Raw genomic sequence first — 18676 nt, 5'->3', positions numbered from 1 at the left:
TGGGATACGTCGGTCGCTTGTCGTCGCCTGAAAGGATTTAATATTTCTTCTTACAACTGTTAATGCATTTCGTAAGTATCCCTGTGTTTTATGTGAAACGTGGAATGGAAAATAAATGTTAATTATGATAAGACGGTTCGATGACGTAATTTGGCGATGAGAGAAGATTATCTGCCGGTTAGGTAAAGAATGCTTTTTATACACATCGTACTATTCATTTAGGTTGCCCTTTTTGTAATTCTTGTGCACAAATGTTATGTTTTACGAAAAGCAGAAGATTAAATGACCTTTTAAATTCACTCGATAACCATCGAAATCTAATCGGGTAGAGATCGGAATGACCCTACAATTGATTTGACATTAAACAAAACTGTTGAATGGTTCATCATATATTTTGTCACCACGTGTACTGTGGGACCCATTTTGGAACCCGAATAACACGAGATAACACGAGATTATCTTGGTTTATGGTGTCGGCGATAAAACAGAGGACACTTAAACAACCCGGCTTTATTCTCTTTATAAACTTCAATTGTCTATGTGCAATTTTACTTCGATATTTTGTCCCTCGCAATGTTATAGCATTTATAACCGGAGGACGACACATATTCATACTCTCAGCTAAATAATTAGGTCATCTATTTTACTATAGTCATGTGTGAAGAAAACCGTAAGGAGACATTATTTTAAGATATAGTTACTGTTTAAACATAAAAGGTCAAGGTTTTTATGTTATCACTGGGTTACAGTCCCACGCTGAAGAACTGTGGATTGATGCTTGTTTCTATATATATACTTCTGGATTTACTCCGTTCCAACAATCAGGTATACTATATCACACAAATGAATATTGCTTATAGCTGTTTTATGAACGGAGCTATTTTTTTTTACATATCTGTCTTTGTCTTTTGTCCATTACAATGGATGATTAAACGCAGTAAGTGTTTAACGACATGCCTGGATTAAAACTCTAGTTATTGCATGCGTTATGCATGTGTATGTATATGAGTATGTCAATGAAAATGACATGACCAACTAGCTAATACACATGAGAAATCTGGATTTAAACTTAAAGCATATATATTTCGTATCTATATGCTCATATTCACAAACCGGATGTTATCTATAAGCTGAATGAATACACACACACACACACACACACACACACACATATAATATATATATAAACCACTGGTATACATCTATGTGAGTAAAGTGTGCAGTCTTGTTTGTTTAGAAATCTATATCTAGCGACACTCTTCGCTGGTGATCAGAATCTTAATCAAGCGTTCTAGTGACTGATCGCTGGTGATCAGAATCTTAATCAAGAGTTCTAGCGACGCTGATCGCTGGTATCAGGATCTTTATTGATTTACTGTCACTTGAGTTTAAAGATACATCACATTTTATTCCGAACAACGGAACACAATTGAATCCCATATGTGTTTCCAAACTTAAAACGTAAGCTCTTGAAATATTTTGTTTTTTTTAAAACAAAACGTGCTTTTAAGGACGAATGGTGAATTTCAGACACGCCATCTTAGGTCAAAGTGGAAAGGTTTTGAAAACAAAGTACGCAGACCTGCTCGGTACGGCTGAGTTCCAGTGCGAACTGTACTGGTATAAAGTGACACAGACTACAGTATATGATAAACTCTTTGCATCCATGTGACTTCGCGTTTCTACAGTTGTGTAACCCATCAACGTGGTTCCGTTGCCATTCAAATATGAAGTTTTCTGTTGTCAGCTTACAATCCATGTTGTTAACCTAGGTCATGACAGTCGTTAGGTATCACGATAGCATCGTACTTTTGAAATGAAGTTGCTACTCTATATATACTAAAGCTTTAACACCTTTTATAACGTAAACACACTTTGTATGCACGGTAGAATGTTAGTTGTTAAAACAATAGGTGGATTACTTTTATAACCTTAAATGTAGGATAATTGTAGGTTTCGATGTTCTTCAAGCATGTTGTTGGTTGACATTGAATTGATTATTTTACAACTTGTCATCGCTATCATTTATCTTTAATAAGTTGTTGGATTTGTTAAACACAAAATTTAAAATTCATGAGAAAATATGCCAAATATTAAAAACACTATTTCTCCAAGACCAAAATGGTCTTATTTAGACTCGTGTGTTTCGCTTTTTCATTTCCGAGATTAAAAAAATAGCCCTATATTTACCTGATTACCCCCGTGTTTTACAGTCATACCTTATAAAAGAAGGACACAATTATATCATACAATCGATAGAATTAGGACAGAGATATGAACAGAAATATATCTACACCCGTTAGAACGGCAGAATCAAAGCAATTTTTTGGCATAGTTAACATATTTTGTCTCTTAAAGAACACAAACAATGAAACATTTGTGTTAACAGATAACACGTGGTAAAAACGAACATTAAAACCACTCTTCATTATAAAGTACGATAGAAATGAATGTATCCTTTTGATATGTTGTCAACAGATATATTTGCAATGACTACCGTTGTTGCGTGAAGGAGCATATAACCACCAAGAAATGGAAAGAACAAAAAGGAAAAAGAATATGGTTACGCTGCTTATAACAAATGGAAATATATCACGAGTGATAACAAAGCCATTACAATTAAACCAGTAGTTTTTTTCACATTACATATTTAGGCTATTTTACAATATACATGGATATTGTGATGAATTTCAACGTAACAGGGCTTTCTTATCTAGTTCATATATAACCTGCCGCCAGCACGTCAAACGTATCCCCCCCCCCCCCCCCCCCCCCCAATTCAAAGTTGAGACCATATTTTTTTCACATAGTAATCTTTGTAATCTACTGCAAAAACTTATAAATTTAAAACAATAAGAAATTGGAATATGTTATATTGATTTCAATTTAACAGGACGTCTTTTGTTGGTATTCATTGACGATACATTATTTGTAAGTCGGTTTGTACAAGGATACTCAAGAATTCCGCTGTTTATAAAAACCGGAAAATGATTCCATAGAACCTAGTAGTATATCCGCAGCACTTCCGCAATTTTTCTTCTTAAAGGGCAACAGCAGATATATTAGTAGTTAGAACCAGCAAGTAGGCTTTCCTTAGCTATGTATGAAGGTGGGATGAATCATGTGACCTGATGGATTGTTTATTGACGCAATCAGATATTAATTTTGATATCGGTGTCAAAAATACATTTTTCCTTGTAGATTACAAAATTGATGTTCCCGTTATGCCGCCATATCTTCATGGCTTGAGAAACATTGTCACCAACGAATCAGAAAAGAGCGTTTACAAGCGTGTCTGTATCATAAAATAACCGTAATCATTCTGCATCTTCGATTTCGTTCTTTGACAAGAAACTTAACATACATTGTAATGTTTTCTTTTTATCTTCCCAGATGCTTACTATCTTAAAATATTTTCATGTAAAATCCGCTTTATCTTCCCCTTTAATATAACAGAAGTTATAAATTTCAATTAACGGTATCTGTTGTACGGAAATATGTCCTCATTTTCATTTACAGAGTTGTCAAGGTATCGCCTTCATTGTACTGCCAGCGTCCATAAATAAGCAACAAAAAAAGGTCCGGGACGATGTGACGTAAAAGGTTTGGGTATTCAGCTAGAAGTGGACTTAAATCTAAGAGGATGCCTACAACAGCGGAAGCTATCCCGGTGGATTCTGGATATGCATGGGTTATCCTCTTTGGTAAGATTCATAACATCGAGAGTTTGATTAAAACCAGGCGAACATTACATCTGACATAGGTTGCATCAAAGATAGTTCCAAACTCAGTTCTTAAGTACAATTTGATCATTTAAAATATATCACTTCATCTAAAAATCAAATGAACATACATTGAAGGTTTGTAAACATTTAAAGTTTAAGCTTGCTAAAAGACATAAATATCATTGGAACTCACAATTTCATTGTCAGCATCGAATATTATCCATTTCCACATACAATGTACATACCATTGGACACTAAATGGTCCTTCAGCTGCAAGCGGAGTGTCCGCCATTTTGATTCTGATTCCTGGTTACTTCAGCTAGTTCCAGTCTGTATATGTTACTGTCGGGAGTGACAAAGGCGTTTGGGATACTGTACACAGAACTCCTGATTGCTTATGATGTCGGGGCTGGAAATACGGCGTGGATCGGCAGCTTACAGTCATTCCTCTACTTTGCTATGGGTAAGCTAAGGACAAAATATCCTGCGTCACGGGTAAAATTTGGTTTCAAAGGTACGCATTCAGTCCAACCTTGATAATCTTAATAAAGTTTGTGCAAATCAAATAGTTAGGCTTACCAATATACTTTGTGTTTGGATGTTGCCGCTTGTTGTTGCATTTTAGCAGTATCCAATTTTATTACAACATTTAATGTTATGCTAGTTCTGTCTCTTATTGTAATGAACTCATGCGTCGAGATATCCAAGGGGTACACATTTCTTTTTTTCAAATATTAAGTATAAAAAAAAAAAAAAAAAAAATACTGCAACTGTGAATAAGATTATACATTTGTATGCAGAAATTCCTTGTTTATGCAAACCATCATTATGTCTCGAAGGCCCTTCGCGTTTATATGTTCTCATGAAGTGTTACTTTTGTTTTTCTAATGAAGGCCCCGCGTGTGTATATACGTGTATGTTTTGATGACAGTCCAACATATGGTTATGTTGGTGTCTTCTCACTTAGCCAACATTCTGAATTTTGAGGTATACAGGTAAGGTATATTGTTGGCCAAGTGATACTAGGTGTGAAAGGTAGAACAATAGGCGATGATTACAGGTTAGGCTATAGACTGCTTCATAAAACTTCAAACATTAATGAGGATGTCATCATGATTAGAAAATAATAATGTATAGCATAAGAGTAAATAAAATGCATAGTAAGAACAAATACGGTATATAAAGAGCATACACATGTAAAATAGAATTGATATCCGAAATAAATATCATCTAGACAATCATGTTATGAACAGCAAAAAACCTAATTCTAAAAACAAATCTCCAAGTCCATCTGAAATATTTCAAGTAAGAAGTTAAAAACCTGTCAGAAACATGCCCAATGTAGTAAGAATTAATTTGGACAATTCATTTTCTTATATTAATCCGGCATTTACAGGGATAAAACAGATTCGAGCTACTTAACCTTAAAAACCGATCTGGAACTTAAAAGTGAAATAGCTACAAAGTTCTATCAAGCTTTGGTTTGGTATGGTTTTATTTGTTTAACGTCCTATCAACAGCCAATGTTATTTAAGGACGGCTTCCAGTGTTTGCGATATGCATGCGTGTGGTGAGTGCGTATGTGTGTTTTGGGAGGCTACGGTATGTTCGTGTTAATCTCCTTGTGATAGGCCGGAACTTTTGCCGATTTATAGTGCTACCTCACTGAAGCATACAGCCGAAGACACCCAGCAGGTCACCCCACCCGGTCACATTATACTGACAATGGGCGAACCAGTCGATCAGGCTATGTACAGATTTGAATAAACGTATAAAATATATGAATTTACGTCTATATTCCAGACTAGGAAAGTTGAATTGTGTACACATTTGCAAGCAAGATAGACTACCAAAGTTGATTTAATGCAGAACCTTTAAAAACTTTCTTTGTACTACTTCAACCTGGTGTATGAGTTGTTTGATATGGTGACCATATTTCAGAGCAGTCTTCTAACTGACCTTACCATACTTATGTACAGAGAGCAGATAACAGTCACGTTTGTAAATGGCATGCAAGTACGTTTTAAAAATCCAAACATTGACATCGTGTAGTATCCGGACTGACATCATATATAATTTTTTGGTATCATCTCACTAACATCATCTTATCAAACTTCTTCACGGCAACCTTGCTTTACTTCATTAAGAAACACATCCGCTGTTGGTTTGATATAATTTTAAACAGTAAAACACTACAATAATATTTTATTTGAGTGTCGACGTTAAATATTCACAACTTTTGTTCTAATTTATCGTATGAGCGAACGTCTATGCTTTATAAATACTGGTATGCACAGAATAGATTTCATTTTCCCCCCAAATCCGTCATTTTGTTAAGAAAAGATACCTAAACGCAGATTTAAGTAACAGTGATTAAAGACAATTGTACTGAATACATATACTATCAAAAGCACAATTTAAACTTGAAACACTAGATATGAAGCCAGGTTTCATAATATATGTCGATTAAATAAAATTGGGTATTGTTTATTTACTGCAAACATCTAAGCTTTATTATGATAAGTAGCCTACAAAAATTCATTTAAATCTTTATGATATAAGTCATATTCAATTGTCATTTTCATATTTTCTTTCATGAAAAGTAAGACAGACTATAACTGAAACTCACTCAGGTGTAAAATTTAACATGTTGGCCAGGTAATACAGGTAAATTAATCCTTAAGTTGTCATGAAGACCCCAAATATGTATATGTTCTAATGGATGTTTCACTTTTGTCTGAAGGCCCCGCGTGTGTATATTAACGTGTATGCTCTGATGACACTCTCATGTTTGGTTATGTTATCATAAAATCACTACATATGTAAATATTTTCATAAAGGTCCGACGAATGTATACTTTGTGGTAAGATGTAGCATGAAATAGTTCTAAGTCACACAAATAATCAAACCTGAAAAATAGCCAAGCTGATATGCTCATAAGTGTCTTTAACACAGGGTAGGAGCATTTGTTTGACCGGATTTTACTTAGGTACGTATAAACACTTTATTTTGTTTTGACATTGAAATGCAAAGGGCGGTTGTGAATATTATTACACAAATATGGCATAAAGGTAGGCATTTCAATCAATACAAATACTTCAATATCAAACTGTTAAGACAGTTGATCTTAGTAAGAAGGACATTCTTTAGACAAATAGTTAAACTGGTGAGTTTGGGGGCTTTATCGGAAATATGCATACTTTACTCCAAACTCAAAGGTCGACGATCTTTTCTAAAACGCAGTCTTTTCGTCGTTTCTAGAGTTCTTTATAGTGTCTTATATGAACATTTTTGATGTTTGAAATACCCACCTATACTATATGTGAGTGGTATCATTCACAACAACCATTTGCGTTTCAAGGTCAAAATAAAAACAGTGTTTATACATATCACAAAGTCAAATCTGGTCAAACCAATCTTCAAATATTCCTCCTATTTTGTGCTTTAGACTCTCGTGAGCAAAACGACAGGCTATTCTGTGCAATATAAGCGAAACAAATGAGGAAATTATGTCCCCCTGAAACATGCATTTTCCGCATGTTTTCTTGAAATTTACAAACAGCTTAGCAAATTGCATGTCAACAACAAGTCCCATGATACATACTAAAATCCATCATGCTACTTCTGTTAAAATGAACTATAGTAGGAATTTATAGGCTTGTAAGAATGTATAGGCTTGTAAAACATCACTGTTTTGACTGGATTTGCTGTTTAGATGCTGCTTAAGAGACAAATCGAATATCCAGTAGATACATGTTTTATGTCAAAAGATAATACCCTTCGTAATAAACATGTGTCCATCTTACTTACCAGGACCTATAGCGAACCACCTGGCCGTGAAATTTTCGTTCCGCATGACAGTGATGCTGGGAGGAGTAGTAATGTCGATTGGGTACCTTGTGTCTGCCTTTGTACCACGAGTTGAGTGGATGTTTCTCACCATCGGTATTATATCTGGTCAGTTAACTTGTCGTTAGAACTAGTAACAATATCACAAATACACATATATTCTTATTGGAGTTTTAACCAAAATATGGAGTATCAGAATAGCAGCTAATCAATGCTTTTGCACGTGATTTGTAAAACCTCATCAAAGATACATCCGAAAATTTGAAGAACAAAAAAATAAGAGTCACATGTTTTACTATGGAGAAAGCAATCCAATATTGGTTACATAGAAAAAAAAGTATAATTATGTATAGGGCTCCAATTAGTAAACTACATACAGTGAACTTGCAAGGAAGGTTTGATAATGATGTGAAGCACACTGTATACGTTATATACACAGTCTGTATATTCATTATAACAAGAAACATTCGAATTACATCCTCGATTCTCCCGATGTCACGTTCACGTTTGCTAATTTGCACCCTGGAATATGTCATGGTAAAACTGGATTGATATATATACTGTATCAAAATGAATATGGAGAACGTTGTAACGTTCAATTGGCTAGTTTTGAGCCTGGGAGTCACCCCTCTGTAGACGTCGAAAGAAATACATCGGCGTATCGATTAGTCAGGCTTTTTTCCTGATACCAAATAACTAGTCGTGTTCCTTCAATTCTGTTATGACATATTCCAGGGGAGCAGAAAGCAACATCGAAGATAACCACTCGAGTATTAAGAATGTTCGGATTAAGATATGCTCACATGTACAAAAATGACAATTATTTTCAAAATGTAACTTGTATCAATATATATATATAATAAAGAATTAAAGGAAAAACCGAACGATGTTTTTTATCAACCTGATTAAAATCTTTATGGCTTGTACCAGAGACCAAGCCATGAACATCTGATTTTACTCAGATTGATCTTTTTATTTTTTTTCCCTTTCTCTTCAGGATTCGGAGGCGGTTTACTTTATTCGCCTTGCACAACGTTAGTCAGCTTCTACTTCACTAAAAGACGAGCCCTAGCCAATGGAATAGTTTTATCCGGAAGTGGATTAGGCAGCTTCACGTTTCCCTATTTCTATCGATTTGTTATAGATGAATTTGGTTTCCATGGCTCCATGTTTATAGTTAGTGCTGTTCTTCTTCATATCTGTGTTGCTGGGGCGCTTCTTCGTCAGCCTTATCAGCTAACCAAAGGCAAACGTTTATCAGACCATACACCGGAAGTGAAGGCAAACTTGATTGGAAATGATAAAACAAAAGAGAAGAGAATTAATAAAAAGAAAATTCCTATTGTCGATCTAAGTTTATTACGTATTCCTCGACTAGCAATGTACGTTATGTCCTTGACCATCAACATATTTGCATTTTCTGCAAATTTTTCGGTCTTTCCAGCGCATATGCAATCTATTGGACTAGAGAAACACAAAATAACTATAGCATTATCTATGATAGGAGCGACAGAGATATTCGCTAGATCATTTTTCGGTTGGTTAGCTGATTTAAAGATATTTGAGAAGAAAAAGATAATGATATGTTCTGCTGTTGCAAGCGGGACAGCCGCCATCGTGATTCCGTTTCTTCGAAACTTCCCTGCAATGATTGCTTACGGTTGTGTTGTTGGAATATTTCCGGGGGCATTCTGGAGTCTGATGGCTGTAGCGATGCTGGACTGTGTTAAACTGGACAGACTGACATCAGCGATGGGAATACTGACAATGTTTTTATCGCTTGGTCTCGTTATCGGTCAACCAGTGATGGGTAGGTACTGGTTATTTAGAACATTTAACCTATAAAATATTATACGGCATATTTCTCCAGACATGTAGTTCCGCAAATAAATAATTATTACGGTTGATCCCTTTATGTAGATCAACGGTAGCAAAACTAACATGTATTTATATCCCCTTTATATCAGGGAAGCCCTAGCCTTTGCATAGCATTTATTTTCAACGAACTACGTTTTAAAAAGCTTTAACGAAATGTAATATTTTACGATCTTAGAAATATTTTATTTTATTTGAATTATTTATCTATTTCTATTTCTTTTTTCTATTTTTTTTTTCTTTTTTTTCGTAGATAATTTCGTTGACTACCATTGATATTCATAAACTCTACGGATATGTAATTTCGTATATTGATGATGTTTATCTCAATCTTAGGCTGGCTTGAGGATGCTACTGGATCCTGGAATCTCTCCTTCAGGGTGATGGGAGCATGCTATTATATTTCCGGTGCTATTTTACTTATGGAACCTTTAATCGAGAAACTATGGCACTACGATCCGGAGACCAAAGAAAATCCGAAGCAGAACGAAGAACAAATCAAAATGCTGATAAGTAGGAAAAGTGAAACCAGATTGCCAGAAGATACTTCCGAAAACTGTCACAACGGCATCATTTTATCTGAAAATGTTTCCAATTCACTTAAACCTGATTTAAAAATAGATATATCAGACAGTCAAATAGAGAAGAAAGCGCCCATGACAACATTAAGTGACGTATAACAGTATAACCTGCATAGTGTACAACAGATAACACTGGTTTAATACATAATATTTATAAATTTTATGTATGTATGTATGAAATATTTCAAAGTATGATGAAGTAATTAACGTGTTATTTCTTTTCTTTTATATAAGGTATAATCCTTACCAGTTATCGTGTAATATCGACGTATTTACAGTAAACCTTTGGTATTAATTTGCATGTTCAAAGATGTAATCCAATCCAAATAGCGTGTAAAGGGAAATAACTCTTATTTGCCACAGGAGAACCTATAAAGATATATTCCTTAGGATTACAACCCCTACGGCAGAGTAATCCTGGATCTAAATACTTCTTCAATCAGAGGAAATTAAGACGTCGCACAACCGATAATTAATTACCAGGCCCCAATTTTTATCAATATTTCGTAAGTAAATTCCTTAACTTCAAATTTTACACCGGAAATCATTATAGAAGTTCCTTTACTAAGACTGTTTCCGTGAATACAAATGTACAATCTTGCCAAAGGAAAATTAAAATAAAGTTTAGGAATTTCTTAGATATAGAGAGCATTGATCAAACCGAGCCAAGGGAATGAGCTTTTAACAAATTGAAGCCGGAAGATTGAATGGTAAAAATAGCACACAGGGACCTATGGCCCAAATATTGTGAAAATATCATACATATATACGGACTGTGGATTGAGAATTTTCGATATATCCCTGTGACATATCATACAGGAACTAACTTACACAATAAACACGGAAACGAAGTGTCACAGACGGACGGACGGACGGCCGGACGGACGGACGGACGGACGGATAGACAGACGGACAAACCCAAATCAATATCCCCCGTTTCGGTGAAAGCGAGGGACAATAAAATGGTGAATTTACAATGAGATGAGGATGGGGTTGACCTTAAACTTCCTAGAAAATAATAAACTGTACTGGTATCGGAGTGTTCAAATCAATATAAGTGCTCATGACACCAACGGTAGTTTCATATTGTTTTTTAACTATCTTGAAGTACTTCAGAATGTTGGGAAACAATGTGTGTAAAGATCTCGTGTGTATACATAATATTAATGTAACAGGACATACTCCCTCTAATCATCATAATAAACATCGTGGTGTGAAGATGGAACGTGGACAATAACATCAAGTTCCAGAAATGAAATATCCGGGAGCGTGGCCTTATATTTATATTCGTAAAGATGTGACCATTATAAATTGTGTTTGAAGTACGCACGTGCACGGTATACTTTAGAAGAAATTATTACTATACGGCAGCACAAGCTACAAGCTAGCTTAAAACGAAGTTGTGACGTCTTAGCAAAACTGAATAAAATTGATATCGACATATTTCTTAATCATAAGCGACCGCACACGTGTTCAAACACGTGGGAATTGTAGTGACCGCCAGTTTATTGTATTGTATTTATGGCATATGTACTGATGAGCTGTAAAGTCAACACAAACAGAAGCCGTTTTAAGAGTTGCGCCCCTTGAACGGATATTACTTCGTAATAAGTATCTTACATGGGCAAACATGGCGATATATGAGAGAAGAACATATCTTACTGATATGTAGTACCACAGACACTCACAGATATTCGAAGAAATGAAAATACATTGATATATATATATACAGATGTTACATAAACATGTAAACAAGAGCAGCTGTATTTAACAATAAAGTGACGTCATGCTGTTCTTGATTTTTTGATAAACATGTAAACAAGAGCAGCTGTATTTAACAATAAAGTGACGTCATGCTGTTCTTGATTTTTTGTTTTTTTAACGTCCTATTAACAGCCAGGGTCATTTAAGGACGTGCCAGGTTTTGGAGGTGGAGTTAAGCCGGAGTACCCGGAGAAAAACCACCGGCCTACAGTCAGTACCTGGCAACTGCCCCACGTAGGTTTCGAACTCGCAACCCAGAGGTGGAGGGCTAGTGATAAAGTGTCGGGACACCTTAACCACTCGGCCACCGCGGCCCCTTGCTGTTCTTGAAAATACATTTTTATTTTTAATTGATATGCAGTTTATAGCCTTTCACGTGACTATATTAGATAATATATTGTGACATGTGTTGAAAATTGGTGTGAAATCCCTGTGCACGATTTATACATTTTTATACAGTTGTAGGTGAGAGGTTTTGTTGAGTTACGGACCTTGGTGCTCACTTTCCTTATGGGTTTCCCCAAAATTTTCAGAAAACCACAAAAAATGCTAATTATTTTTCATGGTTATCGCTACGTTTAACTTGCATTAATATTCATGAATCAATTAGCCTAATGCGAATAACGAAATTTCCTCAAAGCAAACAATTGTATATTTTAGCAATTGTTTTGTCAGATTCAATTGTTTAAATAAAAATTCGACTAATTTTAATTACATAACAAACTATATTGTTTGATCAACACACCAATAAAAACATACTCTATAATGTTGATACACATGTTATATATATAAAACTGATAATTGACAAAAGAAGACGTTACATTTTGCACTAGCGCTTTCACTCTATTAAATCTTCAGTGCATAGTAACAGCCTGAGAGGGCAGAAAGGCCTTGCGGCAAAGTCTGTTTTTTGTTGTTTTTTATACATTCACCTTCGCAAGGACAGATTTCAATTTCTTATATACTATATATATATATATATTTAATTGACTTACAATTACGTCCAAATTTATTATTCATTCCTGAATAATTTTTTTGCATTCAGATGTTATAAAACAAATTAATCTTCAAAAGTTGACACATTAGTCATACGTTTCAGTATCTATAATCTTGAGATTGTAAAATGATAAGAATGCTGTGTGATCCTATTACCGGAGTTTAAAACCTAACAGGACAGGGCAATTAAAGGAATCAAGTCACGTTCATACTTTAAGTACGTGAACTCTGTAATTCACGTGCACGAACGCATGCATGTCGCTTTATCAGGAGTAACTATTTGTTTCCATGTAACCTTAAAACACTAATCTAACATGTTTATAACTTTAAAAAAAGGGCGTGGATTATTAGGTTATTTCCAATACGTCACGGTAAGATGTATGTTACATTTTTACCAGGAAATCATGACGGAGTCGTAAATTAGACGTTGGAGAAAAATGTCTTGTAATAATACTGCATTTATTGCTTTTTTCGGCATAGCCGGCAGGTGGCGTTACTGGTCAAGATGAAGTATGTGATTGGTCAATGTAGCGGTAAATGCAAAATATAGATATGCAGTTAAAAAAGAAGCAAAGTTAAGAATGCAAGCTGAATAAGTAGATGTATCTTTTCAAATGACGCATTAATACAATTATATTACTGATTCAAATGCAGTCTTATTATCACCAAAAATGATTAAAACTGATCTAATTTTGCTATCCGTGCTGAAACGCATACCTTCGTTGATTCATTTCACCAGCAGTTTTACATTATAAACCACCAGCATTAAAACTATGCCGTATATCTCTTTTAAAGATATTTCTTGTTTCATCTGTTGTCCTTATGACAATGATTTCCTGGAGCAACATATTGTAAGGTGTCTCAAATAAAGTATTGAATTTCTATCACACAGATTTCAAATTGAACACAAAGATATTGTAAGGTTCTGTTAAGCTATCGCGATGCCCTTTATGGCCAGATCGTTTGTATGTACATTTGTGTTGCATTGGATGCATGGGGTTGTGATATAATGCATTGAACAAATTTCCTTACAAGATACATGTATATTACACATGTACATTTCTACCTCGCTGTTAGAGTAAAACAAGTTTAATCCGTGAAAATCTTTAAAAACGCAAAGTTACAAAACGATATCAAAGTATATTAAATTGTATTGTATTGTGTTGTATTTAACAAAGTACAAAATTTTATAAAATCCAGCGGAAGATTTTAACAAAACAAGATTTTAACAATATTTAACATGTTTGAAAATTTTATTGACTTTGTTATATTATTTTGTGTGAGTGCCTAATGTTATGTAGGCCTATATCTCTTTCGTACTGCAGTTGATCAGTCTGTAATATCATCTGTTGTCTATGTAACTATTGTAAGGAAATGGCTTCATAAGTTGTAATAACTTGTGCCAAATCCTATTTGCAAATATGTGTAAATAAAATATGTTTAAAGTCATCAAAGTATCTAGTTCATGTTTGTTTCTGTAACACCAAGCTCGCTTGCTCTCACTGCACAGCATTACCTCAAACCTCAACTTTATCATTTATTGGATACAGACAATTGTTCTTTTTCTTATGTTTGTGTAGATGTATCACACAATAACACAATAAGGTGCCACATCATAACTAGTTCTGACTGATAATGCAAGCCTATTTTTAAAGTTATAAAATAATCAATGAAACAAAATAAATATAATTTAGATGTTATTTTTGTATTTTTTTGCTTCGAAAGAACAACCCATCTCCTGTGTATTCATGTTTTTGTTTACATTTATATTACATTTGTATTACATTTGTATTACATTTGTTTTACATTTGTATTACATTTGTATTGCATTTGTATTGCATTTGTATTAAATTTGTATCATATTTGTATTACATTTTTATTACATTTGTTTTACATTTGTATTACATTTGTATTACATTTGTATAACATTTGTATTACATTTGTATAACATTTGTATAACATTTGTATAACATTTGTATTACATTTGTATTACATTTGTATTACATTTGTTTTACATTTGTATTACATTTGTATTACATCAGTATAACATTTGTATTACATTTGTATTGCATTTGTATTATATTTGTTTTACATTTGTTTTATAGTTGTTTTGCATTCTTACGCTACCAAATGTAATTCCATGCTTGTATTTTGACGAGATGAATACTCCTAAAACTATATATATATATATATATAAATGATATATCGTATACCCTTCAGTCAATACAAAGTAGTCTTCTATTACATATCCGGCGCGTGAGTGATCGTAAAATAAAATGGTAGTTTTGTGACTCCCCTAAGCTAAGTACATGAATTAACAAATGTCTTAAAATCATATCCGGTATTACAATCCGGGAAAATGGGATTTTGTTGTCAACAAATTTATCATCCATGCAATGTGCCGGGACCGTGTTTCCAGCATTTAGAGTTATCTATCTTGATCAAAAGCTAGATACAATGTAGCAGGCCACTAACAGCTGCGTTTTGTAAAGTCCGGTTAAGTTACAACGTTGATTTGTACATTAGCAACGGGTTTTCATGCTCACCTTGATCTCAAAACCACACAAAAGACACAGGTGTCGTTATTAATGACACCATACGATTATTAATAATCTTTCTTAGCACAGTCAGAGATGTTTATCCTATCATCAAGAAACGGAACTACATTACATAATAGTAACGAACGAATATGACCTCGCTTATCTGTCAACGACGATGTCAATATAAACAGGATTCTCTACTTGAAAGGATTCACTTGAAGAGAAAATAAAAAGTCAAAATTCTGATGGAAATCAGCCATTTCGTTTCCGAGATATAGCGAGGTGAAATCGCTGTTTGACAGAAATTAATTAGCTGAGAAAGTTTAGTCTCAGATGCTCACTTCATGATAAAACTGTAAAGTGTTTGATAAATCTCAAATTAGATTGAAATCAAATGAGACTAATTTTATAGTAAGGTGACAAATTGAAATTATAAAAGACTATATTGTCTCATACTGTAATATAAACGGGCTGATAGCATGGTCTCGGGCTGATAAAGGGTGTGATATCAAAATTGTCATATAATAACCTCTTATTATTAATTTTTTACCAGAGAAATATCGAAAATTATTCATTTTATAAAAGTGATATTTTTTCCCTAGTGGATGATATCACTTTTTCTGATTAGACCAATCAGAACACTGCTTACAAACGACAACTGGGGAAATTAAGATTTGCATGTAGCTCTTCGTCATGTTATATGACGTCATAATGCATGATAAAATACATATCGTCAAGATTTGGCGGACATTTGTGAGCCGTTGACATGAAACCGCAATGAATTCTGGGAGAGATTAAGCTGCCTCGGTATATTTTGCTATAAAATTAAATGAACAGAATATCTGAATGTAATAAACAGAATATCTAATACCATATATATTTATCTGTTCTCAACAAAACTATATCTTATTGCAAGACATCTTTGCTAGCTTCCGATTACGTTATACTCCACGAACCCTTGGCAGATATAGTCGTGTTTGAACCGTCGCGCCCTGGAATCCCAGGGCACCCAATCAAATCTCGTTTTACATTCAGGCTTTAGTTTGCACAGTAAACATAAATTGAGGCGCCCAGTACAGAGCCTACCTTGTCGACTATGTCATGGTATTTTACCTAAGAGACGTCACAATCTTTGGGAAAGATTTCACAGTGTTTGGTCAATTAATAGAAGTTATTGATCACATATCTCATCAAAATGACACAAGTCTCCGTGTGTGTTTGTAAACATCACCGATGAAGTACATCGGCAACACTCGTTTTGATTGGTCAAACATTTCATGTGTAAAGGGTGGTAATTTCGAATCTACGCAAGAGGGCCAGAACTGACGGTTATATATCTGCCAAGGGTTTGTGGAGTGTAACGTAATCAGAAGCCTTGGCTAGCGAAGATAATTGCAAGGCGGATGTCGTTGATGGAGCAGAAGACGCTTACCTTTCGGAACACCTTGTCTACCCTCTCGGAACACCTTGTCTACCCTCTCGGAACACCTTGTCTACCCTCTCGGAACACCTTGTCTACCCTCTCGGAACACCTTGTCTACCCTCTCGGAACACTTTGTCTACCCTCTCGGAACACCTTGTCTACCCTCCCGGAACACCTTGTCTACCCTCTCGGAACACATTGTCTGCCCTCTCGGAACACATTGTCTTGATCGAGGAGCTCTTTATTATATATAAGTTGTTCGTATCGTCCCTGTTTGAGCTTGAATTACAGTTTTGTTTTTATATTTATCATCATACAAAAAAGTTTTCATTAAATTAATATTTCAGTTTTATATCCTTGTGTCAAACACATATAATATTGGATACATCCTCATAAACAATTGTCCGTTTTAATTGATATTACTATACAATGTGTAATACAAAACCATAGAAAACTTAATTTAACCTATATGTATACTATTACACGAAAATCGTAAATTTCGTCTTTTAGAAATTGGTAGATAATTATCATTGGCACGATAATTTTTTTTTTTATATATATAGAGAGAGAGAGAGAGAGGATATGTGTCAAAACTGACTAACTTTTGTTGTATTCTCGTATTTCACAAGAAAATGTGAATAAATGAGATATCACAATGGTTTGAACACCTCTGTATCTTTTATTCAATAAAGAGTAAACACCGTATCAATGTGTTTGTCACTTGATGATTTCAGCAGATTAATATTTGTTTCTGAACAAGTCATGTGGAAATGTTTATCTATCGTTTTACGACAAGCACCTATCATATTTGTATAAAATACATTTTAGTTCAAATTACACTCGTGGTCACCCCCAGCGCCAGCCCCACGGAGCCTACGTTTCACTCCTTTAACCTGTGGCAGCACTGGTTTGAAAACATTCGTTTTGGCATGGATGTTAATATTTTATCGACCAATCAAAATGCTTCTTAGTAATCAATGAAGCTCTTCTTCTACTGGAAAATAGAAATGGTATACCAAAGATGGCTGCGCCCATATGTCGACATGGTTTGTTATCTGACATCTTCCCAAACAAATTAAAGAACATATAAAGCGTCGTTTCTGATTGGTCAGCTATTCCGTACCCATTATCTACGGAACTTATCAGTTTACTCGATTCGATTCAAAGATACATTGTAAGTCATGGATACGATATTTTTGTGCCAGTGCCCCCACGTGATCGATCGGAGCTATGGAAGACAGATCACATGGGAACCGTTGACGGGTCACCTCTGTTTTTATGCAATGTTAGGTCAGCGCTTTGGCTTCTGGGATATCATCGATACATAATTAATTAGCTTAGGTATTCATTCGGCCGAAAACGAAAATGTCAGTGAAAATAAATTACTGTGAGGTATTTGTATTATTCATTTATTCAATATGAGAGTCTTTTCCCCGAAAACTTGGCATTATTTTTACACATGAATAACGTAGACTTTAGGCTAGACAACCAATAAAGTTTATGATTTCGTCAACACCAAGTGTAAATTACCTTCATGGTTCCGTATTGTGCATAACTGTGCATCCTGCAAAAATAATCAAAAATATAATTTATATAATATATTACTGAAAGCCAATACTGAACAAAACATTTTCATTTCTTATAAACTTTAATGATTAGTCACTACGATTTGATATTTCCTTGACATTTCACAGTTCAATATCATCCATTTAATTATTTTTATACCTGCCTACAACATGTACATTATCTAATTACCTTTCGTGACGTCACTTTATGCGAACGGGAACTTACGCGGGCAGTTTGTAGAAGAGCATTAACACCGTAGGATGTCTGACCCCTACGTTTATTTTTAGAAAATGATGACACGTAAAAGCGTATAAATACCTGTGCATACCTGTACTTCAATACACAGGGTCTTAACGG

The 18676-nt window shown here is 34.6% G+C and overlaps 1 protein-coding gene across 1 annotated transcript; it reads left to right on the top strand.

Moving 5' to 3' along the window:
• Positions 1 to 3526: 3526 nt before the first annotated feature.
• LOC117343592 (monocarboxylate transporter 13-like) lies at positions 3527 to 10161 on the top strand. The gene is made up of 5 exons (XM_033906023.1): positions 3527 to 3704; positions 4045 to 4188; positions 7539 to 7682; positions 8572 to 9384; positions 9786 to 10161. The coding sequence occupies exons 1-5, from the start codon at positions 3644 to 3646 to the stop codon at positions 10127 to 10129; spliced, it is 1506 nt and encodes a 501-aa protein (XP_033761914.1). The 5' UTR covers positions 3527 to 3643; the 3' UTR covers positions 10130 to 10161.
• Positions 10162 to 18676: the final 8515 nt, after the last annotated feature.

This window comes from Pecten maximus, chromosome 15 (genome assembly GCF_902652985.1).
Source record: "Pecten maximus chromosome 15, xPecMax1.1, whole genome shotgun sequence".
Taxonomy (NCBI): domain Eukaryota; kingdom Metazoa; phylum Mollusca; class Bivalvia; order Pectinida; family Pectinidae; genus Pecten; species Pecten maximus.
This window is presented reverse-complemented; position numbering and strand designations above follow the sequence as displayed.